Genomic DNA, 13,038 nt, shown 5'->3' with positions numbered 1-13,038 from the left:
AGTATTGTACTGCAATCAAGAGTTCTTAAAATAATAAAACATTGAACTACATCTTTTGTCTGGACCGTTTCTATTAAAAAACATAATGAAAATTGAGGAAGATGGTTCAACATTTCTGGGTTAGAGCTCCACAGGACTCCATTTATTCTGGAGTCTCTCTTTAGTATTTATAAGTTCTTTGCAGACAACAACGCAATACCACAAATACGCTTTTACAAAGGCCAAGTGGAGTGCACAGTGAGCAACAAAAGCCAAACTGACAGCATTTAGACATCAACAACATGACCAAAACCTCCCGAGGCCTGGTGTAAAATCTCCACAGAGTCTGATTTCCATTTACCATCCTGGACTTAGACTGACTAATTGACTAATTACCAACTGTAACACCAGAAAAGCAGCCTAATAATGCTGGATGAAGGAAAAAGAGGGTAGCTCTACTTAGGTGAGCTGCTAAGAGGGAAAAAGGATTCTTCTTCTTTCTCACAGAGAAAGTTGTTTGCATGAAAATTAATGACTTAAACTTTCAAACCTGTAAAGAGAGCCAAAAGTGGGAATTTAAAGTAAAGCAACCCTGAAGGAAACGCATTAGTCGACATTCAGCTTTGTTTGAAAAAAGGACAAAAACCGCTGTGCCTAGAAAGACTGCCGCAGCTGAACATCTCAAACTCGCTGAGGGAAGAAAAAGGAAAAAGATAGGGCTCAGTAGGATATGTCAAGCCTTTATCAATCTTACATTAGGAGAATGTTAATCTCAGCCCAGAAAAAAAATACAAGAAGAGAGAGAAAAAATAAAAAGACTCCAACTACTCTTTCCCCTGGGCTTGCTTTTCAAAATGCTTGTCTCCTTTCAGCCAACTTCAAATCAATTTCAAGCTCCAATGAGATATATATGTAAAACGTTAACAGAGAGGTTTCAATATTTATAGTTGCTCAAGAGGCCTTCAGCTTTGTAGCCCTGAACACAGAAACGACAAATTCAACAGCATCTGTTATTTTTTTCTTCTCTGGTTAAGAGTAACAGCATTTTGAGGGAGGTGGGTAAAAAAAAAAAAAAAAAGTCGGTTATTTGACATGACACAAACAGAAATCAAGCGATTCTCAGCACCGCGTTGACACTTTGATAAAAAAATAAAAATATAAGTTAAAAACAACCCACCACGTCTACATCCAATCTCACCTCCCCCATTGTGAGATGTCAAACACAAGTCAATGACTGCCTACTACACAGCCTGAACTACGGTGCTGGGCCCGCTAAAGAAAAAAAGTATGAAACAAAATACACGAGTAACTCTGTAAACACTGCAGATCCCTCACTGCTAAGAACAACAACCAACAGCAGTGACTCTGTGGACAGGATTGACGTCTGCAACTGTTCCTGTCAAGATAATGACTGCGTTAAGTATTGGAGTGATTCGGATTTAGCGATCGCTGCCTCGGCTGCTGCTCGACCGCCTTTGGCTAAACGGAAATAAACATCATCGCTCAGCTGAGAGCCGAGGACCTGACTGGAAAGGGTGCTGCTCGTGCACCCGCGTGCGGGGAAAACCGATGGGCCGATCTGCCTGCTTGGCAAACACAATGATGTAATTACTCTGTACAGCTTTATTTAAAATAGTGCATGGATAAAAATCGGGCTTTAAAGGTTAAAGAAAAAACAGCGAATAAAAGGGGTTGAGGCTATAAAACAGAGTTACTATTACCTTGATGGATCTTCACGACACAAGTCAAAGCTTGAGCAAAGAGATTCTGTCCATCAGAAATACTTAATACATAATCCAGTTTGTGGCGTTTTAAAGATTTGACAGCCATAAAGAGGCAACAGCTTTGGTTGTATGCTTTGGATATTTGTGAAGAACAAAAGAAGAGAATACCGGAGATCTGTTCTGAATGATGGCCGTTTAGCCACATGATGACAGCTTGGATTTCACTTCTTTGAGAATATAACTGCTCTCGTTATCACGTCCTTCACATAATGAAACACTTAGTGAATCGCCTTTCATTCATTTCTTATGGAAATATTGGTGAGAACAGGTTAACTCTTGTGTGGAAATAATCTTTTAGGAGGCACAGATGAATATTATAAAATAGGCATATTTGTTATGGAAATATCAAGAAGCGAGAGGAACACACGTTTCATAGTTTTCCCTCCTCCTACACACAATCACAACAAACCATTCTCCATCCAGTGTTTCCCATCAGCGGCTGCTGAATGCTTCTTGGAAAAGGTGTGCCTTCAATAACATTTAAAAACAGTCACACTTGATCCACGTCTGAGATCGCCTGGAAGGTTATTTCGGAGTTATGGTGCAATGGCGGCAAAAAGCAAAGCCGCCCTTTTTTGTACAAGCTTCGGTTGTGGTGGGAGAGAAAGAGATGCAGACCTTAAGGATCATGAAGGAGAATTTGGATGCAGCATATCTATCACTTATGGAGGTGCAAAGCCACTTGAGGCCTTAAACAAAAACAGTGCCACCGTATACTGGGTTCTGTGATGCCCAGTCATGTGATTTTTGTCCCACTCAACAATTTGACTGAAGCATTTTGGACTCATTGTAAATTAGACTTGACTAACTGCACTGCATCACAATACTGATACAGTCTTTTACCAACATGCCACGAGGGTTTAATGTGTAAAGATGTTGTCTCTGAACAAGTTCGCTCACTAAGTAGAAGCTCATTAATTTCTAAAAAAGTAGGATCAGGCCTGAACAAACAGTTATGTTTGATTCATTATTTTTGCACGTGATTACAAAGACATAGATGCATGTTGAAACAGCTTAGGTTTTATTGATTTCTTTGATTTGGAAGCTCCCACAGACCCCGTGGCTCTTAGAGGACTTAGCCTTCAATTGGTGTTGTATTTAAAACTGTTTGTTAAGTAACTAATAAGTTTGATTCAATTAATTCCAATCTGGTAATTGGTGTTACCCCCGTTTTCATCCTGCTGAGTGAGAACTCCAACGCTGGCATCTTCCTCGCCTCCATACAGCTGGCCAATCACAGAATGGAGTGGGAGTGAATATCGGATAGATTGTTAGAAAGGTACAGAAATGGTTCGATACAACCCTTCTCCAATTTAACCCCGGGCATGTGTGGGAGGAGGAGGTTTCCAGAGCGAGCCTTCCAACAAGCAGCTCTGATGAACCACAGCGGGGCACACCACATGGAGACTGCAAGAACTGTAAGAGATCCACTTGGGCTCCTTGTATTTTCTCAGACAACTTTATGAGAGGAGAGTGGACAATATTAGGCAAGTTTAAGATTTAACAGTTCTTTCAGTCTCTTCACTAATACATAATGCAAACTATCCATTGCAAACCACCTTTGCACTACAAGCCGTGCTCTCCATCACAGTGAATCGAAGAATGTAAACATCAGGCAGGCGCAGTAGTCTTCAAGATGAACCATTCGTACGATGTATCTGTCTCGTGTTGTGGTAGTTGTATCAATCAGTCAAATCAGACAATAAACTAGAAATATAAAACTAGAGCTTTAGGTACTGGTTCAGATTAAGCGGCTGAAAAATGAAGCCAACTGGCTACAGTTTTTCCCTCAAAGTGAGTCAATCGCAATCGACTCACGGTGTCCCAACGTACCCAGCTTCACAGAAATAAACATGTTTACAGCCAGTTTTTTAAAACCCAGGACAAAACAAAAGAGATACTTTCTTACATAACAAGTCTGAGTGGGATGTATTTTAAATAACCCATTGACCTAGATAACTGAGTTAAGGGTGTGGTCACGTTGATTGACAGGTGTCTTGACAAATGGAGCTGAAAGATTTATCTCTTAGGCCTCGTCCACTACTCTGAGTAATTAAACTGGACCTCTTCCATGTGTGGGTGATTTTGATCCATTTCCAAGCATTTTTAAAGTTATTTGACTAATTTTATGGTTTGCTATTTGATACAAAGCATTTCAGTAGTATCTGCTTTGGTTCTGCTGAGTGAAAATCTAGTATTTTACTAGCCTGTTGGTTAAATATTTATATATGTATACATATAGATTGTTTTTTTGTTTTTAAATGTCATTTATTCACTTTTTAATAGCTCCTACGTTTGGCTCGTGTCAAACCTTTGAGTTAGTGGCATGGCCACTAAGACGTGCTTAAATGATATGCAAAAAAAGAAGACAGTCAGTTCTGGTGCCTTTTGGAACATATACATATATATATATGGATTGTCTGAGTAAAAGTTTAGTTTGCCAAACTTTGGTATAGTCTGTCTAAAAAGTTTCTTTAAATTAATTCTGTAAAACAAAATAAAAATAAAATAAACCCAAAAATGGATTTGTTAAGGTTTCTGAAAAACCTAAAAATGTTTATGCAGTCTTGAGATTCTTTTTCGGGAAACCCACAATCATGTGACCTGAATAGCTCTCACAGCGATGGGTTGGCGCAATATCTTACAGAGGTTTCACACTTTCCCATTCCTTTATTTCACACCTTGACTTTTGACTGTGATGACTCGCGTGATTAATTGTGGGTCAATGACCGTCAGGATTACCTTCAAATGGGCCAGCCCCCAGTAGGGATTAAATACCTGTACCTTTTCACGAATTTGAAATGAAGACGTCTTGGATGAGAGGTGAAACATGTTTACAAACTGATAGAAGTCCAGCTGCTTTTTTTTAAGCACTCAAGACTACAATGTCTTGGATGACTGAAAACCTAAGCGTGAGTGAAATTCTAGTATGTATTTTATAACTGTGATTGCACTGAGCTAACCAAATCTGCTAGCTAGTTAGCTGAAAACGTAAGCACTCTGGACTTTCTAAAATGATCACACATTGGGCTCCAAAAAATAAAAATAAAAATAACTTGTGGCAGCAAAAATGCTAAATTTTTACCTTCAAAACAGTTCTTCACAAACAAATAGGTGATCTCAAACTGACTACACCTATTCTCAAGCCTTAGCCGATAACAGCAATCAACCCTTTTAATTCCAATATTAAAAAACATCTGGTTCCAAACACCCAACATATATTGGGTTGTCAGAATTCGGAAAGGTCTTGGATACATGGGTCCAATTCACGCTACATTTTAGCTGCTGTTAACAGTTAGTTCCATATTGTAGTTCACGTGTACCGCAACCACAAAAGTCCTGACAATAAATAAATAGTGTATCATTCTAATATCCAGCATACAGTACATAGCACTAGCAATATTTTATTTTATAAAATGAAAAACTCAGGTATTCAACCTGAAACAAAAGAAAACATTCAAAGCATGTGAAACGGTATTCCCCAACTGAATCAAATGGACACCTCAATCACATGGATGGAAATGCGTCGCCATGAATAACAAAACAAATAAAATACCCCAGTACACAGAGTCACGGTCGTATTCACAGGGGCACACAAACAAAAGCATGCAATATCAGAGCCAGGGCTGTGGACTTGTACAGTTAAATTATTGAGATGCTCTGTGATGCCTCTCATTCTGTCAGCATGGGTCAAAAGCGAGGAACGAGGATGAAGCAACAGGGGGGTGGGGTGGGATTACGAGGGTCTGTTGGATGTGGGGATGCGGGAGCATGTGGCGACCATGAACACATGTCTCTCCAACCCTGCCCGCCCTCCTAACTTTTAAATGTTAAATGTTTAACGGGGAGGCTCTCAGAAGAGGAGCTTCAAAGGGCCCAGGCTCCACTGCAGTCGGGCGGGGGGAAGTGCAGAGTGCAGAGGCTCCCGCTCTGAGGCTGGGTTTTTGTCAGTTGCCTCATGCCAGGATCACATTGCCTTTCTCTACTGCATAAGTAGGTATGTTGCTGCACAGAGAATCAAAAGATGTTTCATGGCTTCGCCGACCGAGTTTACTATGGTGAATGTACATCAGCAACATTTATTCTCCTTACGATTTGGATTTACAGATAAGCGTTCATTAAACATTATAGAGAATGAGCTGAAATCAAGCATCGATTGCACCCAGCTCTTCTCAGATGATAAGCCGCTTTCATCTCTTATGAAAAAAGGGAAATAAATTCCCATTCCTTTAACAGGAGTACAGCTCATTACTCTACATAGATAGAACAAGAAAAGCCATTCAGAAATACAGATTCAACTGCTCCAAACCCAGACAGACCACTGAAGTCTGGCTCCTCACTGGAGAAATACTCACTATAGCCTTCAACGTGAGTCCATTTGTGTGCGTGTGAAACGTGAGGATTTAAAAAGTGTAGGCAAGTATATATGATGACCTGTGAGTCAGTCTAGTCTATATTTTCATGAAGCACTTCTGTTTTTGTTTGGGATTTGAAGTGTTTAATTTAATTAATATTTATAGTATTATTCCAGGGTTTTCTTCCCATGCTGGTGCTATGCATAGAAATGAGCCTAATGAAGTGTGTTAAGTTGGTATAATTCTACATGTCAGGCTGACTCAAGGACTGAAGTAGTATGTAAAATTAATGAGATGAAATGCACATCAAACAAAAATAACTAAATTAATAATAATAATCAGCCACTATCAGCCCAAAAACTAGGAAGTGGCGATACATTTGTTGATCCATATACAGTGCGCAAAAAGAATACAAAATCCCCAGTTTGAGATTATTTTTGTTTAATGCCACAAACCAAGCTGATAGACCAGAATGAAGCAGTCAGGTGAAGGACACCTTGCACCTCTACGTGAACAAACAGGTGAGGATGAACAGATGCTTTTAAATTATCACCTCCAATGTGTGGTAGCGTCGGTTAACATTAGAACTGCTCAGGGGGTCAGTTTGATCCCTTGGCTTTTTTAAAAATCATGTAACCGCATCATCTCGTATTTCACAACTTTCTCTAAAGTAAGTTGTTTAATTTAAGTTTAAAAAAAAATAATATGTGATGTGGGGGATAAAAAATAAAGAATTCATGACTACTTATACCTAGAACCAGTGAGGACGTCATCCTGACGCCACAGAAACTGTTGTAAAACAACAGATGTAGCATTGAGTAGCAACACAGATTTTAATATGACGCCTGCTGTAACATGAGACACAGCTAGATAGCTGTGATTGATAAATAAATATATAGGGCACTGTAGGTAGGTAAAAGATAAATAATAACTGCAGGGCTGATGGCATGTTGGCCTGGATCAGAGGAGGGAAAAGTGTGGCGAACTGGGCGGGTTGCTGGCTGTGCAGAGCAGTGGAGGAACCGTGGCTGAACTGAACAGAGTGCTTAGAGTGTGGAGAACCAATCCGAGCAAATACAGAGTGAAATCCTGAGCAAAGCAGCCAAATCTGAGGGTTTTAATGCCTGAGAAGCAGAGCTGAGGGGCTAAAGTGCAGGCAGATTAGGATGGTTTGATAAACTTTAACATTAATAAATCTATTAAAACGTGTTTCTTATTCTGTTTTAGTTGTGTGAGGTCATTTTTAAAATGTAGACAATGAGCTGCTCAATATGTTTCCAGGCAACATGTTTTTTCAGTATCTTTTTTAGGGCATCTAACTATGGAGCCCCGCAGGGGACATTGGAGAAAAAAAAATAAAGGGTCGCATTTGAAGGCTGAGTTGGGGTATCCTTCGTGGCCCAACCTATCCCAGAATTCATAGCGCGGCCCAGCCAATTCTAGTTTCCAACAATGGCGGCAGCTGCTTAGTTTTAATATTACTCTCTCTGGGTCACAAAATAAACTTTTAACATATTTTCAGGCCTGAATGTAGCTGTGTAGAGTTCAAATATCTGCTCGGTTTATCAAGACATCACATATTTGCAAAAGTGCTCAAACGTTTTCGGAGACGACCGGGAGGTCGAGGCCCACTAGAACCGCACTCCCGGCACATCGTGCCTCGACCTCCCGGTCAGCTTCGAGCTGGCGGCCTCCGAAGGATGCGGCCTATTTTGCAAGATCTTGCAAAAGTTATTCTTCTACAATAATTAAATCGTTTCTTTGTTTGTTTATTAGTGAATGCTACTATATATTTTAAGATCTGTAATACAATCATCTAAATCACTTGTAAAAGTACTTACTTTGTAAAATATTTCATATATATATTTATAAATGAACAACTCAGCTTCTGTAAGTAATTACTTATTTGTCATTGCTCTTGTTGTAATTCAGGGTCAAATCAAGCAACAAGCAAAACTGGTGCTTTGGCGTGCATTACGCAAGACTGACCAAACAATCCACAACATTTTGTTAGTCGTACTGAGGAGAAGCTCTGGCAGTCTGTGTACACCCTCCACTGCAGCTGAATCACAGACAGTGTTAAACATGGATGGACTGTGGCTTCTGGGTCTGAAAAGTGAAGCCAATGCAGAAGAAACGCCTTAAACCTGCTTTTTTTTTTTCATGGCCCCCAGGGGATGAAAATTTTTCAGGTTGTACAGAAGTTTATGAGAAAACGGCACTCGGCTCCTTTGCTCTGTGACCTCAGTAAAAACTTACCTGATGGTTTTTTGATCCCAGTGACTAGTCTCTGGTTATATTGATGATAATATTAAAACCACAGAGTAAATTATGGTCATTATTATAGTCATAAAGGAGGATTATCCAGAGTATGCTGACTGAGTGCAGTTTCATAGCCAGATCTACTCTTTTGCTCATCACGTGGTTTAAAAAAAAACAAAAAAACAAGACGACAACGGCAAAAAATGCTCAACTCAAGGCTTCATGCTCACACAGTGCCCCGGCTGTGTCCATCTGTTATACCGTCTATAAGCTTAACATGGCAGAAAAGGAGGAGGTCGCTCTACTGTGCAAGGTAATGATTTAATGAGATATTGTCAAATTAGCTAAACCTAATGACAAAAAATATGTCAAATAAAAAGCTGTCCCTCAAAAAAAAACAACAACTTGCAATGGATTTGACCAATTCACTTCCTTGTGTGTCAGTGTTTGTTCCATTCTCCTTGAAACAAACAATATGGTAGCCACTGTGCCAAAACTTTTATACCTATGCGTTCACACAACTAAAGATAAATTATATTCAAAGCACACAAACCTTCTATCAAAGTACAATTCATTTGTAATGCAATCAAAGGGTGGGAGCTGATTCTGCTCATGTTAAATGAGCGGACTGTCACAGGAAAACATTTATCTCATTAAATGTGATCATCCCATCCGAGTGGAGGCAAATGAGAAGTGACGGCGGATCTGAAACCCGCTCTGACTCGGAGCGGGGCTGTTTGAGCAGGCACCGCTGCACTCCTGCAGCCGTTCTGTCTGAATCTATCTGGGCGCAGAGTGTGTGTGAGTGCTGTGGGACATTAGGCGCTGCTGTGTGTGTGCTGTAGATGAGGAAAGTGTTGTAAGCCCAGCAATGATGGCTCCCTACTTGGGTCATTTCAGTCCCAGTAGTGGTGAACTACTGACAGCCCTGGCTTTGTCCACACACAGATACACAGCAATGCCACGGTATTACCACCTCAATGGCAAGAATTGCAATGCAGACAGGCAACAGGCGCTGCAGAAGCCTGTAGTGTGCGCTGCCTGTGAGCTGTTATGTATAAATGATTGTTTTTCTTTCTATCTGTGCGTCTTCTACGGGAGATGAAGGAGTTGAAGGAGAAAGGGGGAGGGACAGATCAATTAACATCTCCCCTGAGAGACTAACCATTGAAGCTCAAATGGACATCTTCACGATGAAAGAGGCCGCAGCTTGTCAGCTACCGGCTGGCCTTGCGAGCCAGTGTTTCCTTTTTAGCGCTCGTAATGACAGGTCGTCATTATGCAAACGACAAAAAGGCCAATCATTGATCGATATGTGCAAAAACCACACACAAATGCTCTCAGACCACTGAGCAGTCTGGCACACAGACGCACAGAGCCCTGAGCGAATCTTAATGCATCCTTCCCCTTTTTAACTATGTATAGGCTACAACACATTGATTTCTAATGTATCAGGTTATGACAGCTCTTCAATATTGCTGGAGGCAGCCGTGGAGCTCACTCTGAGAGCACACAGCTTGAGGCTGTGGACCTGACAGGGGAGAGCTGGCATTACGGAGGAGGCTGTCGTTGTCCTGACTACTGTCACTGCAACTCACAGCAGACCTGGGCTGCTCACTGCAGAGATATGACTCAGGCCAGTGTGTGTGTTACCTTAGCTGACTCCTGAGCCCCTGTTTCCACCTGAACTATCCCTGCAGAGGTGGATTGGGCACAGTAATGAGGGGAAACGCTGCCTCCCTGGATCTCTGTGCATAACAAGCTCCTGCACAGAATGTTTACTTTTTTATCGGCCTATCTAACCTGTACACTGTGCACTGCCTGAAAGCACTGCACGGATTCGCCTAATGTTATCTATCTTGTTAGTTATCATCTATGCCAGCCTTTAAGTAAGCTTGGGACAGGCCTTCACAGTCACATCAAACCGTCATGACAGATTCTTACCTGAAGGAGGCAGCGCTCCTTGAAGACATAGGCGATGAGCTTATCCAGATGCATGAGACACTGGTGGTAGCGGATATGATGGGTGAGAACGGGGAGCATCATGGCGTGCTGTGGAGGACAGAGAGAATTGACAAGCAGGGTAAGAAAGGAAGACAGGAGAGGAAGAAAAAAATAGAAAATCTCAAGTAACAGGAAGAGGCAGAGAACAAGGATCATGGCGTATATGAAAGAAGAGTGAAGGCGTGTTTTGAGAGCAAGTGTGATGAAGAGATTGGGCAAAAGAATGGGAGAGGGTTGATGGAGGGAACAGGGAGGGAGAAATCAATCAGCCAGTCATTATTTATTAAGTGGTGCTCTGCAACAGAGAGATGAAATAATCAAAAACCCAATTGCTGCAGAGCGAGAGGGAATGACAGAGATGGGGGAAATTCACATTTGGACAGGACAGTCAAAATCGAAGCCCATTCTGACATGTTGACACACTTACATTGGAACAAACACTGACAGCCCCCGCTGACCCTCACATATGAAAAGAAAAAAGTTTGAGTGCAACAAAGTAAAAGAAAAGTCAAGGGCAGGGCGGGGTTGGAGGATGAGCTGCGAGTGAGGGGAATGTGACAAGAAAAGTGGGAGTTAAAGCGAAACAGTCGGTGGTCGGATACTGAGCTCGGCAGTCTGCAGAGCCAATCTGCGGAATCATTAGCCGAGGTTTATCAAGTCTTCCCCTTGGAGTGACTGAGAAACTGTAACAAAGGCTGGTGTACACACATTAACCCCGTGCCACCACATGAGAGAGGAAGGAGCCGTGCATGTTTTAATTAGTGCTACTGGGGAGGGTGAGCCCGAGGCCCGGCGGCTACAAGCGGTGCTGCCACGTAGCCCTGGGGCCATCACAGGGGCCGTGGTGACACAGTCCCCGGGCCTTGTTAAGCAGCCAATTAAACAAAGCCGGGGCCCGGTCATGTCTGCTGCTCCTGACCTGTTCTTACGACTGCCTGAGTGACTGAGTATGTCTCTGTGTTCACAAAGGCAGGGTGGGGGCTTGTTAGAGAGTTGATACGCCACTAATTAAAAGGTGAGAAATTCCTAATTTACTGTCACGGGTGACGTTTGGGTATTTTGGACACCTTCCAACCAGCCCAGCAGCCTGAATTCACTTTTACTTTGATTTAAGTATTACAAGCACGACTCCACACCAAGGCTTTACTCTGGGAAGCCAGTCAGGTTTATTAACTGCCACCCAAGCATATTTGGCACCTCATTTTAGCGATAAAAAAATTATATAATTATGCGTTGGAGAGATTTATACCACCCATTATCGATTTACTAAAGGATAACTCCATGCTAGACATGCTCTTTTCCAGCTTGTGTGTTCTTGCTTTGGTGATCTGCTGTTTGCTCAATCCAACCAGAACCTACAGCAGGTGGAGAACTGCAGATCTGAAAGACTACCATCAGAAGCTACAGTGCAAGATGGCAGAGCTGGAGCTGGTTGGGTGGAGACTAACCCAGCTTTCACAGGGCACGAGCCTAGGTAGACCCTGGAAGAGTCGCCATCACGGGATTAACACAGAGATAGAGTCAACAACCCCATCATGAATGCATTTGGACTGTGTGAGGAAGCCAGAGCGCCCACTTAAGGGCTAAATTCAAACCCAGTACATTTTGGCTTTTCTCTGGTGGATGCATCACAAGCAATTTGAGTTTACTGTCTTGCCCAAGGACGCTTCAACATGTGGTCTTGAGGAGCTGAGTAACCAACCAGCCTTCTGATTAGCAGATGACCCCCTCTACCTCCTGAACCACAGCCGGTAGAGCTACTTAATTAATCATTAAATAACTATTTTGTTAAATTAACAGCAACTTGGCCAGTGAGGCAGAAAGCAGAGAGAATACAGTGAGAATCATCAACTGATCTGAACAGCGTGTCTTGGCATGTACAGCGAGAACACTGCAGCCGGCATTTGAACCAGGACTGCTGTGAGGCGACAGCGCTAACCGCTGTCTAACCACCTATGCTTCCTGTTTCTTTTCGTTGATAGGCTCATTTATTTTGATGCACATTGAGCCATGTGTGATGTGAGTGTAAGGCCTCTGGTTTACAGTGCTTCCACAGATTTTATTAGGCTGTATATATTGTGCAATGTAAACTACTGCAGAAATTCACCTTTGCAGGCGAGCTTTATTACCTACCCCTAACACAGCTGATACAGTTGTATTTCTCCATGCTTGGCCTTAGTTATATAATTTATAAGTAGGTGGATTAATATATATATACTAAGTAATTGCTGCAGAAAACAAAGACCCGCCCACACTTATTTTCTCCACTGTAGAAAAAGAAAAACAGACTTCCCTTTGAAATGTTTTTGACTGTCTGACGGCCTGAACATAAATGTGATCAGGGAGCCAAAAAGAAAAGAAAACAAGAGAGAGAGAAAGAAAAGGCAGTGAATAAAAAAAATATGAACATAAAATAAAATTGTGATGAATAAATAAGTCCCATCTCTGCCCCCGATGTGCAGCCCGGTCCTTGACAGAGCCTTTCAAGTGAAACAACCTTGGTGTTGCCGAACGATGTTTGTAACAAGGGGGTTGATTTTGCTCCGGAAAAAAAAAAACGAAACTGCTTTTAAAATCGAGAAACTATGGGTCAGTTTTGCAGCTATCTATTGTCTGTGTCACATGTTGTGTAGACTGTACCGCTGCAGTTCGGA

At 41.9% G+C, this 13,038-nt stretch overlaps 1 protein-coding gene across 1 annotated transcript in view; it reads right to left on the bottom strand.

Annotated features, from left to right (window-relative positions):
* drosha (drosha ribonuclease III) overlaps positions 1-13,038 on the bottom strand; it is a 129,769-nt gene that overhangs the window by 79,438 nt on the left and 37,293 nt on the right. Inside the window, 1 exon segment of the mRNA XM_019362997.2 lies at positions 10,325-10,432. Coding sequence (XP_019218542.1) covers positions 10,325-10,432 — 108 coding nt within the window.

Source organism: Oreochromis niloticus, linkage group LG9 (genome assembly GCF_001858045.2).
Source record: "Oreochromis niloticus isolate F11D_XX linkage group LG9, O_niloticus_UMD_NMBU, whole genome shotgun sequence".
NCBI classification, from domain to species: Eukaryota; Metazoa; Chordata; class Actinopteri; order Cichliformes; family Cichlidae; genus Oreochromis; species Oreochromis niloticus.
The sequence above is the reverse complement of the archived record's forward strand: the minus strand, read 5'-3'. Positions and strand labels throughout refer to the sequence as shown.